Raw genomic sequence first — 19,226 nt, 5'->3', positions numbered from 1 at the left:
ACTGTGAGGATCAGGGTTTCTGTGTATTCATGTTCACACTGAGGTTACTGTGAGGATCAGGGTTTGAAACGGTATGAAATATGAAAGATGTTGATATTTCTTCCACAACAGTAAGATGAAAACTTAACCTGTGAAAATGTTAACTGTAAGCCAATGTGTTACAATATTTGTTGGTTTGTCTACACTGTTTTTTGCGTGTTGCCCCATGTGGTTTAACATGTAGCGCTACGCTGCCCCCTGCTGGTAATAACAAGTAGTGCATGTTGACAATGTTTTGACCTCACAAAAAGCCGGAAATGAAACGCTACATTGTAATTGTTCTTCAGTAAACGTTTGATGATGAATCGTAGTTGGGAAGTCACATTTCAAAGTTAAGATCCTGGAACATTTATGAAGAAACTAGAACTTCACAGCGTCTGTAACAACTTTCAAACTGTTTATTTCTCATTTTTCCATGTATGAAGTTTCAGCGATGCAGCAAAGATGAAAACAGGAGTGAAAATCTACGACTGAATCCACGTTGCCTCCATTACAAACATCCCTTTAAACCAACAGCAGACATTTCAGCAGACCTCAAATTAAACAAGCAGGATACAAACTGTTAATAAGAAACAAAATAAAAATAATAAAGAAAGTGAAGAAAACAAAAACATGGTTTCTTCCCGCTAAAACAGAGCGAGTGGCAGGAGACTAAAAAACATTTAAGATTACAGTTTTTTTTCCATGTTTAAACCTTTATTGGCAACATCAACGTGCTTGAAATGTTCATGTTTTATTCATCACCATTATTTATATGTAAACACAACACGGTCTCACTGAATTTCATGAAATGAGCCAAAACTGTGAAATGCTGAATGAATGAAATACAAACTATGTTAAGATTACTTATGAAACCATGAAACATCTGATAATAACACAACCCCGACACCGTTCCACACGTTTAGATTATGAAACTATTACAGGTAAATTAAGTTGTTTTTTAAGGGTGAAGGTTCTATTGAAGTATCTATCGTTTAATGATTTCTAACTATTGAACATGCACCAAAAACTGTAGATTTTATTGTATAACTGTATAAAAATTCAAATATGCAAGTGGTCAAACCAGTAACACGTATACTAGCATGCGCAGAATAGATTATTTGCATTCGCAAGACATTTCACTCATTTCATTAAATTTTGAGACCAGCTTTGAAAAAAGAGCTTTAAGAAAGCTTTAAAAGCTTTTAATAAAATCTGATCTACATGCAAAGAGCAACGGGCAGCAGAAGAAGAAGAGGAAGAGGAGATCAGATCACACGTCATGCAAACACATCACAAGTCGTTTCAGGTAGAAAAGTCCTTTTGCAGCGCATCGGTCCATTAGTCAGCTAAACACCGAGCGCAGCAGCGTGGAGCGGTTCAACGGCCATTATTGGAGTATAAAGACGCAGACGAGCTGCAAATACACGGATTCAGTTCACTACTCCAGAACATCACTGCGTTTGGTTTTTCATCACTTACAGTCGTGTCTCTGCCGACAACCCAAACCTGTGCCGATGATGTTTACTGAATCTCACAGGCGCTGAAACACGAGAATATGTTCTTTCTTTTGTACAGACTTACGTTACTTAAATGACTCTTTCCAACCTTTTGGGGTCCTGCGTGTTATTCAACAATCAGTGGCTTTACAGTTTCTAATTATCATCAACGCAAACATGTAAATACTAAATGAGAAATATCTGAATTTATGCACGTTTGCTTATTTTATTTCAATGTGCAGAAAATATGAAACCGTTTTTCTTGGCAAAACTCTTATTCCATAAAGCTGAGAGTTTTATGTATTAAGATTTCTGCAGTAAATCTACAAACATGTATGTAAAGTGTATATATATATATATATATATATATGTATATATGTGTGTGTTTTAAAGATTACTCCTCAACATTCATGCAGTGTGCTGCGTTCATGTCCCGTCGGAGTTATCGAACTTACAGGTTTCTCCGACTTGGAAACGATGTTCGCGTCAACGTCTAAGTCGTGCTTAATAACACAAAAGTGCCACGAAGAAAAAGAAGAAGAAAAAGAAAAAGAAGAAGAAGAAGAAAAAAAGAAGAAGAAGAAGAAGACAAACGAATATCAACGCTCATGAAGCCAAAGTGTGTCGTTTGGAAACATGTAGTGCCTGACGTCCCTCTTGTATTTCTGACTAAACGTAGCCAAACACGAGTGTAAAGTGAAGCTGTTCTTTCAGTGTAAATAACGCAATACTCCAGTCAGATAAATGCATTCCACAATACAATGACATCTCCAACATAAAGACGGATTGTTACCTGTAATTTAACTGCATGTCGAGAGATTCTCGTTGGCACTTCATGCTGTTTGTGTTGTTCTGAAATCAAGTAACACCACCGCTACCGACACTCACCCACGGAACTTTACTTTCTCTGAGATAGACTTCCTTTGATTCTCCAAAAAAAGAAAAAAGAAAACAATGACACCAAAATAAATATAAAAAAACCCACATACCTTGAAAAACCAGTAAAACATACAGAACACATACACACTTAAAGACACATGCACACGCACACACACACTCCAGCTTTCCTCCACCAAACTGAAACCGTCGCTCTGCGCTGGGAAAAAAGCCGTCCGTCGAGTCAGAGAGTTCCTGTTCAATAATACTTGGTGAAAGTTTGGCTTCAGAAGGCTCAGGGAGGGGGGTGAGGAGGGGGGGGAGGGAGGGAGAGATTTTTTCACAGAGAAAATACTTTCGTTGAGCATTTTGTTGGACGATGTCTTCAAGCAGATCTTCAGTAAATGGAGGAAGAAAAAAGCAAAGTTGTCAGACGTCCACCACCATCTTTTTGTGAATGTCTAATCCACCAACGACCTGCAGGAGACAAGAGGGAGTCATCATCATCATCGTCATCATCTAATAGCTCAACAAATGTCATTTAACTAAATGTTGTGACATTTCTATGACTTTTTTACATCATTATTTATGACATAATGACTTTTTTCTGATATACGTTACCTTTTAGTAGAAGATGTATTTTGTACGATGACTTTTTTTAAGAACATTTAAATGGCATCGTTTGACATGACATTATTTAGCTTGTTTTCCACCAACAATGAATCAAATAACTGTTTAATGGGAGAGGTGTCACTCCAGGTCTCCAGCCTCCTTTAACTCTAGTTCATGTTACTCGGCACACTTACTGTTCTGCTGTCAGCACTCTAATCGTATCACTTACACGAGGCCAAAACTCCAGCAGCACTTACAGAATACAGTCATTGTAAACGCATGTGGCTGGGCCTTCAAGTTGTTCTTTATACTGCAAGTGTCTTCAGATTATTTACTTTCCTCCGAGCGTCTTTAAAGTAGGTCAAGTTGTGGATTTTAGCCGTCTGAAGCTCTCTGGAGAGGTGAAGGAGACGAACATTCATCATTACACTCACCGCACAGAACTCCTCGAAGGATATCCTGCCGTCGCCGTCTTTGTCTGCGTTGATGATGGTTTTGTCGACGATCTGTTGGAGTTGGGTGTCCTTCAGGTTGTTTCCCACCATCATCTTGAGGACCTGGAAGAGCTCCCCGTTGGATATGTAGCCGTCTTTGTCCATGTCGTAGATCCTGAAGGCAACTGGTGTCAGAGAGGAGGAGACACGGAGGAACGACGTCAGCGTCAACAGAGAAGTTCATCTCATGATAATGTCAAAAGAAAAGGTGCTTCTGGCCTCCGTCTGCACAAATATACAACCATGTGTGATGAAACATGTTGCAACGGTTGCTCAGAGGGATCTCTGTCTCTGTGCAGCGTTTAGTTCTCCATGATACAAAACAACTCTTTGTGAAAGAGGACTTCCTACAAACTAAAAGCATGAAAGACCATTCAGACACAGAAGTCCTCTCAGACATCTGACTGGAGCAAATCAAGCTTCTGTGGCGGAGGTTTCTCGAGAACATAACTGAGTTTATTAATGATAAGAGATGCGATGAAAACGGATGAATGTCGGACACTTACAACGCAACTTCTGCTCCTTGTCCCCTTTGACGCTGAACTGGGAGACGCCTTCGATGAACTCTGCCGAAGGACAGAAAACAACGACATCAGTTAAAAACTGCAGTTAAGATAATAAATATGATTTATAGCAAAAGCCAAACACGCCATGATGGGGCTGTGATGCAAATAAATCTCAAGACGGCCCGCTGACCAATGAAAGAGTTTTACTTGCTATGGAGCATATCTTTTTAATTATTGTAAATCTTCAGATGAAGAAAGAAACTGATTTTAACACAAACGTCTTAAGACCGTGAGAGTTAAACGTACGTTTTCTTTTAAATGTTAGATTTAAATTGTAAACAAATCTGATCATATGTTGGGAAAAGTACAGAAGAAATTAGAACGCCGAGGCTGACGTTCAGACACTACAAGTACTCCTGTCATGTACTAAAGTACACATTTGAGGTACTTGTACAAGAGTATTTCCCTTTTGTTCTACTTTCTATCAACAACTCTTATTCTCAAAGTCTTTCTTCTCTCAAATTTAGGTCACAAACATAATCAATCCACCCGACAGGTGTGGCATCAAGATGACTATTACACAGGTGTGCCTTGGGCAACTTATTTGGAGCGAAAACAAAAAGGTTACATTTTGTTCAGTGTACATTTCAGAGGGAAATATTGTACTTTTTACTCCGTCCACTACATTTATGTCTCTGTCTTTATTAGAACTTTGTGAGCAATGTTGCAAATGAATGAACAGGAATCATTTATGGAAATATTGGATTTTTATATGACATTACATTTATTTAGCGGATGCTTTTGTCTAAAGAGACTTTTATAGTTTTTATTAATGTTTTATAAAAGTAAAATGTATAATAATGCTGTTATAGTTGTTATAACTGCTCCCATTTAGGCACAAAATGTCAGACTTGTCGTTCTGGCTCTTTGTGGATTTGAATATTAGTATTTAATCATGAAAACAGATGAAAGGGGCAGCAGACCATCATAGCCCATCCTTAGGACTTGACGTCAGCAATAAAACATGTCAGAGTGAGGAGGGAAAACAATTTAAAATCACCTTTAAAGTCGACTTCCCCGTTTCCGTCGGTGTCGAATATGTCGATAACTCGCTGCACGAGGGGATTCTGTTGGAGCTCAGGTAAGGACATGAACTCCTCCACACTCAGGGACCCGGAGTTGTCTAGGTCCAGTTTCTTAAATCGCTTTCCTAGCCTCTTAATCTCATCCGCATCAACTGAAATGAAACAGAGAAGAGACACAGACTGATAAGAGAGAAAGTTTCCACATAACGTGAGATTATCTGGACCCCCGTCATCCCCCCGTATCTCCTCTCTGTGCTGCACGTAGAAACCATTCCTCCAACACAACGCGGCTCACACTCACCTGGGTTCGTGGTCCTACTGGCCATAGTTGCTCAGAGCTAATGCTCTCTCGCTGCACCAGTTAGGTTGAGCCTTGTGCCACCGGACCTCCTGGTGCCGCGCTCTAAGCCCTAACACCGGGTCATGTGACACCTCTTTCAACACGAATCACTCTGCTGATGACCACAGCGGTGGGGGGGGGGGGGGGGGGGGGCTCATTGTGTTGGTACCCCGGAGGTTCATGGAGATCATGTACCCTGTCCTTTAAAATAATCAAACAATGTTGAGTAATGTCGAGGATTCCTTGAGAGCAGACAGCCGTTCTCACGTCTGACCACTTCTACATGACTCCCTGCTACCCTGCAGCTGGACTACAGGCCTCCATGTAGATCACTAACTGGTGTAACGACACAGATCGACCACTAGGGGGATCACAACATAAAGGAATGATGAGCACAGAGCATGACACAGTGGTGCATGAAGAAGAAACAGTTTGACTGAATGTTCATTAATGCCAGCTGTGGACAAATAAATGGATATTCAGTCACACTTTAAATAAAGCACGAATGCATCCAGAAGCTAAACAACTTAATGTCCTGTCATATCCACAATATTTGTGTCAGCCATGATTCAGTGAATATGTATCTGCGGGTTTCACTGGCGGTGAGCGTCCCTCCAATGGAAAAACAGCTTTTTAAAATCAATGAGCGATGCAGACTACAATATTAACTGACCAATGTTACATATTCCATGTAGAGGCCGACAGTTCATTTGAGGAAACCAGACTTGGACTTTATTGTGTTATTGACATTTTTGCAGAAATGTGTGGCGTCCCCTTCTTTGTGTTCAATAAACTGAACTCTTCTGGTTAAAGTAAAGCTGAGGCCTCTCAAAGCTTCAATACACATAACTAAGGTAAGCAACACCTTTTCACAAGCTTTACTCCACCCACCTGTTAGTTAAAGCACCACCTTCGGTCCACATTAGTTTTGTTTTCCCCGACAATTTCTATGTAAACCAGAGGGAGGAAACAAAACCTCACCAGGTAAGAGGTGGAGCTACACTGAAGAGAAGAGCGTCAACGTCACACTCCAGAAACTAAAGATAAGTTTGTCAGAGTGGCAGACACAGTGCAGTAAAGACAAGTCTCTGTGTTTCTCTCAAAGAAAAGTCAAAGTGACTTCATCAGGTCTTTCTCAACAACACAGCAGAGTCTCTTCCAAACACTGGTGAGTACAGCTGATCATATTTACACTTTCAACAACCAGGATCAACACAAAACTGGAACTTTACTCAGGCAGGAAGTTCCACTCTTTTCACTTCATACTTGATCAATTGTTCACAATATAACTCTGTGTGTTTGTCCACAGTCCCACTATACAGTAACTCACTGTAACAGCTTTGAACAGTCTCAGGACTTTAGCAACTTGTAGCTGAATCTCTGTGGTTTGAACTTTAGTCTCACTGCTGCTTTCCTGCTGTTATTACTGTTCACTGATCGCTTGTGTTATACTTATAAGAACAGTAATCACACTGGTTTCTGTTCAAACGAATATTTAAAACTTAATGTGTTTCTTTTCTTCCTCTATGTGTAGATATGGCTGCTGCAAACTATCTGTCATCTGAAGATCAGTTCCTGTGCTCCATCTGTCTGGATGTGTTCACTGATCCAGTCACCACATCATGTGGACACAACTTCTGCAAAAACTGCATTAATGAAAACTGGAGTACAAGTGATCAGCACATGTGTCCAATGTGTAAAAAGGTTTTCAAGACAAGACCTGAGCTGCACGTCAACACTTTGTTCTCTGAGATGGTTGTTCAGTTCAGACAGTCAGCTCAACAGAAAACCAGCAGCTCAGAGCAACAAGAGTCCAAACCAGGAGAAGTTCCCTGTGACGTCTGCACTGGAACCAAACTGAAGGCCCTGAAGTCCTGCCTGGTGTGTCTGGCCTCCTACTGTGAGACTCACCTGGAGCCTCATCTGACAATGTCAGGCCTGAAAAGACATCAGCTGATCGACCCTGTGGAGAACCTGGAAGACAGGATGTGTACGAAGCACGATAAACCTCTGGAGCTGTTCTGTAAGACCGACCAGACATGTGTCTGCACGCTCTGCACTGTTTTAGATCATAAGATGCACGATGTTGTTCCTCTGAAAGAAGAATATGAAGGAAAGAAGGTGGAGCTGAAGAAGACTGAGGCTGAAATTCAGCAGATGATCCAGAAGAGACGAGTGAAGATTCAGGAGATCAAACACTCAGTCGACCTCAGTGAGGAAGATGCAGACAGAGAGATAGCAGAAGGTGTTCAGGTCTTCACTGATCTGAAGGAGTATGTTGAGAGAGGCCAGGCCAATCTCATCGACACGATCAAAGAGAAGCACAACACAACAGAGAAACAGGCCGAAGCTTTCATCAAAGAGCTGGAACAGGAAATCTCTGAGCTGAAGAAGAGAAGCACTGAGGTGGTTCAGCTCTCACTCTCTGAAGACCACGTCCATCTTCTCCAGAGTGTTCAGTCCTCAAACATCCACCATCCACCACCCACCAAGGACTGGACAACGGTCAGTGTTCCGCCATCATATGAGGGGACTGTGAGGAGAGCTGTGGTTCAGCTGGAGGAGACGCTCAGTAAAGAGATAAAGAAGCTGCTTGAAGCTGAGCTGAAGAGGATCCAGAAGTTTGCAGTGGATGTGACTCTTGATCCTGATACAGCTCATCCTCAACTCATCTTGTCTGATGATGGGAAACAAGTGAAACATGGTGACGTGAAGAAGAATCTCCCAGACAACCCAGAGAGATTTTCTGATTGTAACTGTGTTTTAGGAAAGCAGAGTTTCTCTTCTGGCAGATTTTACTTTGAGGTTCAAGTAAAAGGAAAGACTGAGTGGGATTTAGGAGTGGCCAGAGAGTCGATCAACAGGAAGGGAAACATCACAATGAGTCCTGAGGATGGTTACTGGACCATAGGGTTGACAAGTGGAAATGAGTATGAAGCTCTTGATGCACCGTTGTCAGTCAGTCTCTCTCTGAAGTCCCGGCCTCAGAAGGTGGGGGTGTTTGTGGATTATGAGGAGGGTCTGGTCTCCTTCTATGACGTAGATGCTGCAGCTCTCATCTACTCCTTCACTGGCCGTTCCTTCACTGAGAAACTCTTCCCATACTTTAGTCCTGATTGTAATGATGGTGGTAAAAACGCTGCACCTCTGATCATCTCTCCTGTCAGAGTAAGACTTTATTATGTTTCTCTGTTACATCTACAACACATTCATTAGATGCATTCATCTCTTCAAGCCTGTTTCATGACACACATTATGTGGCGAATAATAATATCTATATATATATATATATATATATTTTCTTTTACAGGGTCGCTGGGGGCTGGAGATAATCCGAGAGGCGGGGGACACCACAGGTCGCCAGTTCGTTAGGCATTTGGGGTCAAGCCGGAAGAATCGGATCAGAATGAAGCTGACACAAGGAGAGGACGCAAACCGGACACAGAAGGGACCGAGCTGGCCAGCCATTTCTAACCCAGAATTATCCCGCTGTGATGTAACAGTGTCTACTGCACCACTACTCCGCCCAAACATCAAACATCCCAGAAACATGTGATGTGTAGCCACAGAAAACACATTGCTGCTGAATATCACTTTGTCATGAAGCTCCATGTAAGTGTCAGGCCTGTTGCATGCCTATAGTGTCTACAGAGTAAAGTGTGTGTCATTGTCATATCATAATAAGTGAAAGGACAAATTTAATCAGTAGAATAGATTCAGAATTTCCAATTTTGTGTGAAAAGCTGTTTTGGTTCATTGCGGGTCACTTTGGCCAAATGTTATTTGTTTTGTGAATACGAGTAAAATGAATTATGAGTCAAAGAAATCTGTAAATATGTGATCTTAAATAAAAACTGTGGAATAAACTAAAAGTTTAACACAAAGCCTGAGTAAGTAGTGAGTTGAGCACCAAACACCGAACAGAAGAGATATTTCATGACGTATACTTTGCGTTTGCTGTGAATCAATCGACCAACAATGAAAACTACTAAATACAGAATGCTCAAATACAGCAAAAAACATGAATCACCATTATTCGAGTCAAACAACAAGCCTTCTACTTTCAAATTCAAGTATATCACAAAAATCAGTCTGGCCTCCAGAGTTTGACTCTGGATGACTTCTATGATGAGCAACAAACCTAGAGAACGTATCAAAGCACAGTCCATTATTTGGGGGAATACTCTGGTTTGCGATCTTGCGCTGTCAGACAAGGTCAGAAATGAATCTTTAAAAACACATGAATCTGTTTCTATAGCTACAGATGTCACACCATCTGTGAGCTGTAGAGCGACAGCCAGTCATGGCAGCAGTGCCTTCTCTCTTTACTGTAGTGGCTGGGAAACACAACACCTGCGACATGTTGCTCAGCCGCGGTGCTGAGAAACACCAGAGCTGTACGGCCGACTCACCGGGAGGCCAAGATCGTACCGTCGACCAAGGGCTTCTTAATAAACATCTATAATAAACTATACAAGAAGATAATCGAGTTAAAGTTAAGACAGATAACACAGTACAAACAGAATACAATTATTATTTCCCACGGCTTTCAAGACTGCCAGAGTCACCCCCCCTTCTGAAGGAACCATCACTTGACCCCTCTGATGTCAAGAACTTCAGACCGGTTTCTCTTCTACCCTTTCTATCCAAAACACTTGAACGTGCTGTCTTTAACCAACTGTCTTCCTATCTCCACCAGAACAGCCTCTTGGACCCCCACCAGTCCGGGTTCAAGGTTGGTCACTCGACAGAGACAGCCCTCCTTGCGGTGACAGAGTCGCTTCACGCCGCGGGAGTGAACTCTCTCTCCTCTGTCCTGATTCTCCTGGACCTGTCTGACACGGTGAACCACCAGATCCTCCTCTCCACCCTCGAGGGGATGGGCGTCTCAGGCTCTACACTCTCCCCGTTTACATCCTACCCGACAGGTCGATCCTACCAGGTGACATGGAGGGGGGCCGTGTCGGAACCACGCATGCTGACCACGGAGTTCCACAAGGTTCAGTCCTGGGCCTCCTTCTCTTCTCGCTCTACACAACATCTATGGGTTCTGTTATTCGCTAGCATGACTTCTCTTACCATTGTTATGCCGATGACACCCAGCTGGTCTTGTCATTTCCCCCCAGTGTTCCTGTTCTACAACATCCGGAGGATTCGCCCCTTCCTCACAGACTAGACGCCGCAGGTCCTCATCCAGGCTCTTGTCAACTCCCGCCTGGACTACTGCAACTCACTACTTGCCGGAGCCCCGGCGTCGTCCATCAGACCTCTGGAGCTTGTCCAGAAAGCTGCAGCTCGTCTGGTGTTCAATCGCCCCAAGTTCTCCCACACAACTTCCCTGCTCCGTTCTCTACACTGGCTCCCTGTAAGAGCTCGCATCCAGTTTAAGACTCTGGTGCTAGCCTACAGGGCAGTGAAAGGAACAGCTCCTTCCTATCTCCAGGCCATGGTCAAGCCCTACACCCCTGCCCAATGACTTCGCTCTGCTGCCTCCGGGCGACTGGTTGCCCCGTCGCTCAGAGGTCCCTGTGGCCGATCGACCCGGTCACCGCTTGTTTCTGTCCTGGCCCCTCAGTGATGGAATGAACTCCCCACTGACGTCAGGACAGCAGAGTCGCTGCCCATCTTTCATCAGGCTGAGAACTCACCTCTTCAAGAAGGACTACACTGAGCCTTCCACTTAGCACTTATTGTATTCGGATTAGTCAGTTTCTGTACTTTTGCTCTGGGTTATGCTCTTAGATGCTCGTTTAAAAAAGGAGATGCACTTATGACTTCTGGTGACCAGTAGTTGCATACCTATGTTGAACACACTTATTGTAAGTCGCTTTGGATAAAAGCGTTTTCTAAATGACTGCAATGTAATGTAATATAAATGTACGATTTTCTACTCATGCTTTAGTCTGAGCCATTTCAAGCCCAATTCAAATAGTTAGTAAATGTCATTGTAAAAATGGTGCTGGTGTTATCCACCATAACACACTCAGTGCTGAGTTCATGGTCATTTTAGCTGTTGCAGCAGAGCAACAACAGCTTCCTGGTGTTATGACACAGAGCGACCACTAGATGGCCCACCACACAAAGCATGGAGTCACTGTGTCCTTCACCAAACACTGATATGTGAGAACACTGACGCACATGTACAGGATGACCGCTCATGTTGACCAAGAACAAATGAAGTAATTGTAAATGGTGGTGCATTAAATAGTCCAACAATGACCATATATACTTAATATGCTTGGCATTTTTAGGGTTGTTTTCCAATGTACCTTTTAACAACAGTCCAGTTTGGGCTGCTTATAGTACAGAGTATTCATCACTAGTTACCTACACAGCTCAGTGCTTCACCTCAAAAAAACAAATATAAAAATGATTTAGGTACAGTACCACCTTCACCTCATGTTAAGCCAGGTAATGTAATGTTCAATATTTATCAAACAAAAGGCAAAGGAAAAAGCCCCCCCCCCCTCTTTGCTCCTGATCCGTCAGCAAGATACGGCCGAATCAGCTGGTTGAAGTTTAAATCAAAAGTATTTCATAATTAACAGACGCTAAAACGGTTACAAACTGAATCACACAATGAATTACAAAACAAACATATATATTTCATGAAATAGAGGCCCAATCCGCACCACACGACAGACTGGTGTATCTGCCCCATGGCACGGAGGAGGTCCGATTATACAGTTTCTTTGTCCCTCCAAAGTCTCTGAAATGTCTCATATTACACATTCGATCAGCACATTGATCAGCTCAGTGATTGGCTGGAATCCAATAAGCCCCTCCTTGGCCCTTGTCCTGTTGTTCTGATCAGACGCCTCACCCAGCCACTCTCTTCCAACCCCCCCTCTTCCAACACATTCCTCAACCCCCGCACACAGACACTCAACCACACTCCTTGGTTAAAACTCCTACAAGTAAACGCACTGTGACACATAATATCCAGCACTAGGAGCGCTTTAAACTGAAATTCCTCACAGTAACACCCTTATATGTTATTCAAATCATGTCTAAACATGGAAAAGACAAAACCTCACCAGTTAAGAGGTGGAGCTACACTGACGGGAAGCGGTTCAACGTCACACTCCAGAAACGAAAGTTGAGTTTGTCAGAGTGGCAGACACACTGCAGTAAAGACAAGTCTCTGTGTTTCTCTCAAAGAAAAGTCAAAGTGACTTCATCAGGTCTTTCTCAACAACACAGCAGAGTCTCTTCCAAACACTGGTGAGTACAGCTGATCATATTTACACTTTCAACAACCAGGATTAACACAAAACTGGAACTTTACTCAGGCAGGAAGTTCCACTCTTTTCACTTCATACTTGATCAATAGTTCACAATATAACTCTGTGTGTTTGTCCACAGTCCCACTATACAGTAACTCACTGTAACAGCTTTGAACAGTCTCAGGACTTTAGCAACTTGTAGCTGAATCTCAGTGGTTTTAACTTTAGTCTCACTGCTACTTTCCTGCCGTTATTACTGTTCACTGATCGCTTCCTACATTCTGCTTCATCTGTTTCCTCGAGCTCTTTCACATTAAAAGCCTTCCACCAGAGAACCAGTGGGAGGCTTTTAATGTGAAGCAGCTTTGAAATGTGACGCATTTGTCATCAGGTAAACTGCTAGAATTTAACAAAATGCCGTCTACACAACATGAAGTGGAGATATTCTGGGCTGTTTTGCAAGAGCAGCGATCTCATAAACACGATTTGAATGATCTCTGTTTTTCACGGCTCGGTCCAAACACATTATATATGATGACACAACATTTCCAATATCTTGTGTTATACTTATAAGAACGGTAATCACACTGGTTTCTGTTCAAACAAATGTTTAAAACTAAATGCGTTTCTTTTCTTCCACACTATGTGTAGATATGGCTGCTGCAAACTATCTGTCATCTGAAGATCAGTTCCTGTGCTCCATCTGTCTGGATGTGTTCACTGATCCAGTCACCATACCATGTGGACACAACTTCTGCAAAAACTGCATTAATGAACACTGGAATACTAGTGATCAGCACATGTGTCCAATGTGTAAAAAGGTTTTCAAGACAAGACCTGAGCTGCACATCAACACCTTCATCTCTGAGATGGTTGTTCAGTTCAGACAGTCAGCTCAACAGAAAACCAGCAGCTCAGAGCAACAAGAGTCCAAACCAGGAGAAGTTCCCTGTGACGTCTGCACTGGAACCAAACTGAAGGCCCTGAAGTCCTGCCTGGTGTGTCTGGCCTCCTACTGTGAGACTCACCTGGAGCCTCATCTGACAGCTTCACGCCTGAAAAGACATCAGCTGATCGACCCTGTGGAGAACCTGGAAGACAGGATGTGTACGAAGCATGATAAACCTCTGGAGCTGTTCTGTAAGACCGACCAGACATTTGTCTGCATGCTCTGCACTGTTTTAGACCACAAGACGCATGATGTTGTTCCTCTGAAAGAAGAATATGAAGGAAAGAAGGTCGAGCTGGAGAAGACAGATGCTGAAATTCAGCAGATGATCCAGAAGAGACAACTGAAGATTCAGGAGATCAAACACTCAGTCGACCTCAGTGAGGAAGATGCAGACAGAGCGATAGCAGAAGGTGTTCAGGTCTTCACTGATCTGATGGAGTCTGTTGAGAGAAGATTGAATGAGCTCATCGACACGATCAAAGAGACGCAGAGAAGAAGAGAAAACCAGGCAGAAGCTTTCATCAAAGAGCTGGAACAGGAAATCTCTGAGCTGATGAAGAGAAGCACTGAGGTGGTTCAGCTCTCACTCTCTGAAGACCACCTCCATCTTCTCCAGAGTGTTCAGTCCTCAAACATCCACCATCCGCCACCCACCAAGGACTGGTCAAAGGTCTGTGTTCCTCCAGCATCATATGAGGGGACTGTGAGGAGAGCTGTGGTTCAGCTGGAGGAGACGCTCAGTAAAGAGATAAAGAAGCTGCTTACTGAAGCTGAGCTGAAGAGGATCCAGAAGTTTGCAGTGGATGTGACTCTTGATCCTGATACAGCAAATCCTGAACTCATCTTGTCTGATGATGGGAAGCAAGTGAAACATGGTGACGTGAAGAAGAATCTCCCAGACAACCCAGAGAGATTTTCTTATTGTAACTGTGTTTTAGCAAAGCAGAGTTTCTCTTCTGGCAGATTTTACTTTGAGGTTCAAGTAAAAGGAAAGACTGAGTGGGATTTAGGAGTGGCCAGAGAGTCGATCAACAGGAAGGGAAACATCACAATGAGTCCTGAGGATGGTTACTGGACCATAGGGTTGACAAATGGAAATGAGTATGAAGCTCTTGATGCACCGTTGTCAGTCAGTCTCTCTCTGAAGTCTCGGCCTCAGAAGGTGGGGGTGTTTGTGGATTATGAGGAGGGTCTGGTCTCCTTCTATGACGTAGATGCTGCAGCTCTTATCTACTCCTTCACTGGCTGTTCCTTCACTGAGAAACTCTTCCCATACTTCAGTCCTGATTGTAATGATGGTGGTAAAAACGCTGCACCTCTGATCATCTCTCCTGTCAGAGTAAGACTTTCTTATTATGTTTCTCTGTTACATCTACAACACATTCATTCGATGCATTCATCTCTTCAAGCCTGTATCATGACACGCATGTTATGTGGAGAATAATATCTATTTAAACCCATATTTGTTTTTATTTTACAGGGTTGCTGGGGGCTGGAGATGATCCGAAAGGAGGGGGACACCACGGACAGGTTGCCAGTTCGTTACAGGCGCTTGGGGTCAAGCCGGAAGAATCGGGTAAGAATGAAGCTGACACAATGAGAGGACGCAAACCGGACACAGAAGGGACCGAGCTGGCCAGCCATTTCTAACCCAGAATTATCCCGCTGTGATGTAACCGTGTCTTCTGCACCACTGCGCCGCCCAAACATCCCAAAAACATGTGATGTGTAGCCACAGAAAACACATTGCTGCTGAATATTGCTTTGTCATAAAGCTCCATGTAAGTGTCAGGCCTGTTGCATGCCTATAGTGTCTACAGAGTAAAGTGTGTCATTGTTGCATCATAATAAGTGAAAGGACAAATCTAATCAGTCGAATAGATGCAGAATGTTCTATTAAAAGCTGTTTTGGTTCATTACGGGTCACTTTGGCCAAATGTTATTTGTTTTGTGAATACCAGTAAGATGAATTATGAGTCAAAGAAATCTGTAAATATGTGATCTTAAATAAAAACTGTGGAATGAACTAAAAGTTTAACACAAACCTCGAGTAAGCAGTGAGTTGAGCACCAAACACCGAACAGAAGAGATATTTCATGACGTATACTTTGTGTTTGCTGTGAATCAATCCACCAACAATGAAAACTACGAAATACAGGCTGCCCAAATACAGCAAAAAACATGAATCTCCATTATTCTGGTCAAACAACAAGCCTTCTACTTTCAAGTTCAAGTATATCATAAATCAGTCTGGCCTCCAGAATTTGACATTGGATGACTTCTATGATGAGCAACAAACCTATAGAACGTATCAAAGCACAGTCCATTATTTGGGGAAATACTCTTGTTTGCGATCTTACGCTGTCAGACAAGGTCAGAAATGAATCTTTAAAAACACATAAATCTGTTTCTATAGATGCAGATGTCTCACCATCTGTGAGCTGTAGAGCGACAGCCAGAGCAGCAGTGCCTTCTCTCTTTAATGTAGTGGCTGGGAAACACAACACCTGCGACATGTTGCTCAGCCACGGTGCTGAGAAACACCAGAGCTGTACGGCCGACTCACCGGGAGGCCAACATCTACCGTCGACCAAGGGCTTCTTAATAAACATCTATAATAAACTATACAAGAAGATAATCGAGTTAAAGTTAAGACAGATTACAGAACAAACTGAATATAAATGTACGATTTTCTACTCATGCTTTAGTCTGAGCCATTTCAAGCCCAATTTAAATAGTTAGTAAATGTCACTGTGAAAATGGTGCTGGTGTTATCCACCATAACACACTCAGTGCTGAGTTCATGGTCATCTTAGCTGTTGCAGCAGAGCAACAACAGCTTCCTGGTGTTATGACACAGAGCGACCACAAGATGGCCCATCACACAAAGCATGGAGTCACCGACTGGTCGATCCTACCAGGTGACATGGAGGGGGACTGTGTCGGAACCACGCATGCTGACCACGGAGTTCCACAAGGTTCAGTCCTGGGCCTCCTTCTCTTCTCGCTCGACACAACATCTCTGGGTTCTGTGATTGGCTCGCATGACTTCTCTTACCATTGTTATGCCGATGACACCGAGCTGGTCTTGTCATTTCCCCCCGGTGACACTCAAGTGGAGGCACGCACCGCTGTGTGCTTGGCTGACATCTCGAAGTGGATGGCGACACACCACCTGAAGCTCAACCTGGACAAAACTGAGCTACTGTTCCTCCCGGGGAAGGGTTGCCGGCACCGAGACCTGTCCATCACCATTGATGAAACAGTGGTGACGCCAACTCGGACTGCGAGGAATCTGGGTGTGACCCTGGATGACCAACTGTCGTTCTCAGCAAACATTGCATTGGTTACACACTCCTGCAGATTCCTGCTCTACAACATCCGGAGGATTCACCCCTTCCTCACAGACGAGACGCCGCAGGTCCTCATCCAGGCTCTTGTCAACTCCCGCCTGGACTACTGCAACTCACTACTTGCCGGAGCCCCGGCGTCGTCCATCAGACCTCTGGAGCTTGTCCAGAAAGCTGCAGCTCGTCTGGTGTTCAATCGCCCCAAGTTCTCCCACACAACTTCCCTGCTCTGTTCTCTACACTGGCTCCCTGTAAGAGCTCGCATCCAGTTTAAGACTCTGGTGCTAGCCTACAGGGCAGTGAAAGGAACAGCTCCTTCCTATCTCCAGGCCATGGTCAAGCCCTACACCCCCGCCCGACCACTTCGCTCTGCTGCCTCCAGGCGACTGGTTGCCCCGTCGCTCAGAGGTCCATGTGGCCGATCGACCCGGTCACCGCTTGTTTCTGTCCTGGCCCCTCAGTGGTGGAATGAACTCCCCACTGACGTCAGGACAGCAGAGTCGCTGCCCATCTTTCATCAGGCTGAAAACTCACCTCTTCAAGAAGGACTACACTGAGCCTTCCACTTAGCACTTATTGTATTCGGATTAGTCCGTTTCTGTACTTTTGCTCTGGTTTATGCTCTTAGATGCTTGTTTAAAAAAGGAGATGCACTTATGACTTCTGGTGACCAGTAGTTCTCTTGCATACCTATGTTGAACACACTTATTGTAAGTCGCTTTGGATAAAAGCGTTTTCTAAATGACTGCAATGTAATGTAATATAAATGTACGATTTTCTACTCATGCTTTAGTCTGAGCCATTTCAAGCCCAATTCAAATAGTTAATGAATGTCATTGTAAAAATGGTGCTGGTGTTATCCACCATAACACACTCAGTGCTGAGTTCATGGTCATTTTAGCTGTTGCAGCAGAGCAACAACAGCTTCCTGGTGTTATGACACAGAGCGACCACTAGATGGCCCACCACACAAAGCATGGCGTCACTGTGTCCTTCACCAAACACTGATATGTGAGAACACTGACGCACACGTACAGGATGACCGCTCATGTTGACCAAGAACAAATTAAGTGATTGTAAATGGTGGTGCGTTAAATAGTCCAACAATGACCATATATACTTAATATGCTTGGCATTTTTAGGGTTGTTTTCCAATGTACCTTTTAACAACAGTCCAGTTTGGGCTGCTTGTAGTACAGAGTATTCATCACTAGTTACCTACACAGCTCAGTGCTTCACCTCAAAAAAACAAATATAAAAATGATTTAGGTACAGTACCACCTTCACCTCATGTTAAGCCAGGTAATGTTATGTTCAATATTTATCAAACAAAAGGCAAAGGAAAAAGCCCCCCCTCCCTTCTTTGCTCCTGATCCGTCAGCAAGATGAGGCCGAATCAGCTGGTTGAAGTTTAAATCAAAAGTATTTCATAATTAACAGACGCTAAAACGGTTACAAACTGAATCACACAATGAATTACAAAACAAACATATATTTCATGAAATAGAGGCCCAATCCGCACCACACGACAGACTGGTGTATCTGCCCCATGGCACGGAGGAGGTCCGATTATACAGTTTCTTTGTCCCTCCAAAGTCTCTGAAATGTCTCATATTACACATTCGATCAGCACATTGATCAGCTCAGTGATTGGCTGGAATCCAATAAGCCCCTCCTTGGCCCTTGTCCTGTTGTTCTGATCAGACGCCTCACCCAGCCACTCTCTTCCAACCCCCCCTCTTCCAACACATTCCTCAACCCCCGCACACAGACACTCAACCACACTCCTTGGTTAAAACTCCTACAAGTAAACGCACTGTGACACATAATATCCAGCACTAGCAGCGCTTTAAACTGAAATTCCTCACAGTAACAGCCTTATATGTTATTCAAATCATGTCTAAACATGAAAAAGACAAAACCTCACCAGTTAAGAGGTGGAGCTACACTGACGGGAAGCGCTTCAACGTCACACTCCAGAAACGAAAGTTGAGTTTGTCAGAGTGTCAGACACACTGCAGTAAAGACAAGTCTCTGTGTTTCTCTCAAAGAAAAGTCAAAGTGACTTCATCAGGTCTTTCTCAACAACACAGCAGAGTCTCTTCCAAACACTGGTGAGTACAGCTGATCATATTTACACTTTCAACAACCAGGATCAACACAAAACTGGAACTTTACTCAGGCAGGAAGTTCCACTCTTTTCACTTCATACTTGATCAATAGTTCACAATATAACTCTGTGTGTTTGTCCACAGTCCCACTATACAG

The 19,226-nt window shown here is 43.4% G+C and overlaps 2 protein-coding genes and 1 pseudogene across 3 annotated transcripts in view; 2 read left to right on the top strand and 1 right to left on the bottom strand.

The window, feature by feature from the left end:
• Positions 1 to 423: 423 nt before the first annotated feature.
• ppp3r1b (protein phosphatase 3 (formerly 2B), regulatory s1ubunit B, alpha isoform, b) overlaps positions 424 to 19,226 on the bottom strand; it is a 35,304-nt gene continuing 16,501 nt past the window's right edge. Inside the window, exons 3-6 of the mRNA XM_079278397.1 lie at positions 5,066 to 5,242; positions 4,006 to 4,065; positions 3,440 to 3,624; positions 424 to 2,870 (exon numbers count right to left, since the gene is read on the bottom strand). Coding sequence (XP_079134523.1) covers positions 2,823 to 2,870; positions 3,440 to 3,624; positions 4,006 to 4,065; positions 5,066 to 5,242 — 470 coding nt within the window. The 3' untranslated portion in view covers positions 424 to 2,822. The remainder of the gene's footprint in view (positions 2,871 to 3,439; positions 3,625 to 4,005; positions 4,066 to 5,065; positions 5,243 to 19,226) is intronic.
• LOC306784525 (E3 ubiquitin-protein ligase TRIM21-like) lies at positions 6,512 to 10,606 on the top strand (annotated as a pseudogene). Its single transcript has 3 exons — positions 6,512 to 6,598; positions 6,965 to 8,613; positions 10,557 to 10,606. The product of its transcript is annotated as an E3 ubiquitin-protein ligase TRIM21-like (transcript).
• On the top strand, positions 12,542 to 15,445 carry LOC306784405 (E3 ubiquitin-protein ligase TRIM21-like). The gene is made up of 3 exons (XM_079278382.1): positions 12,542 to 12,654; positions 13,308 to 14,947; positions 15,089 to 15,445. The coding sequence occupies exons 2-3, from the start codon at positions 13,310 to 13,312 to the stop codon at positions 15,206 to 15,208; spliced, it is 1,758 nt and encodes a 585-aa protein (XP_079134508.1). The 5' UTR covers positions 12,542 to 12,654; positions 13,308 to 13,309; the 3' UTR covers positions 15,209 to 15,445.

The sequence above is a fragment of the Melanostigma gelatinosum genome (genome assembly GCF_949748355.1).
Source record: "Melanostigma gelatinosum genome assembly, chromosome: 11".
In the NCBI taxonomy this organism is placed as follows: Eukaryota; Metazoa; Chordata; class Actinopteri; order Perciformes; family Zoarcidae; genus Melanostigma; species Melanostigma gelatinosum.
The sequence above is the reverse complement of the archived record's forward strand: the minus strand, read 5'-3'. Positions and strand labels throughout refer to the sequence as shown.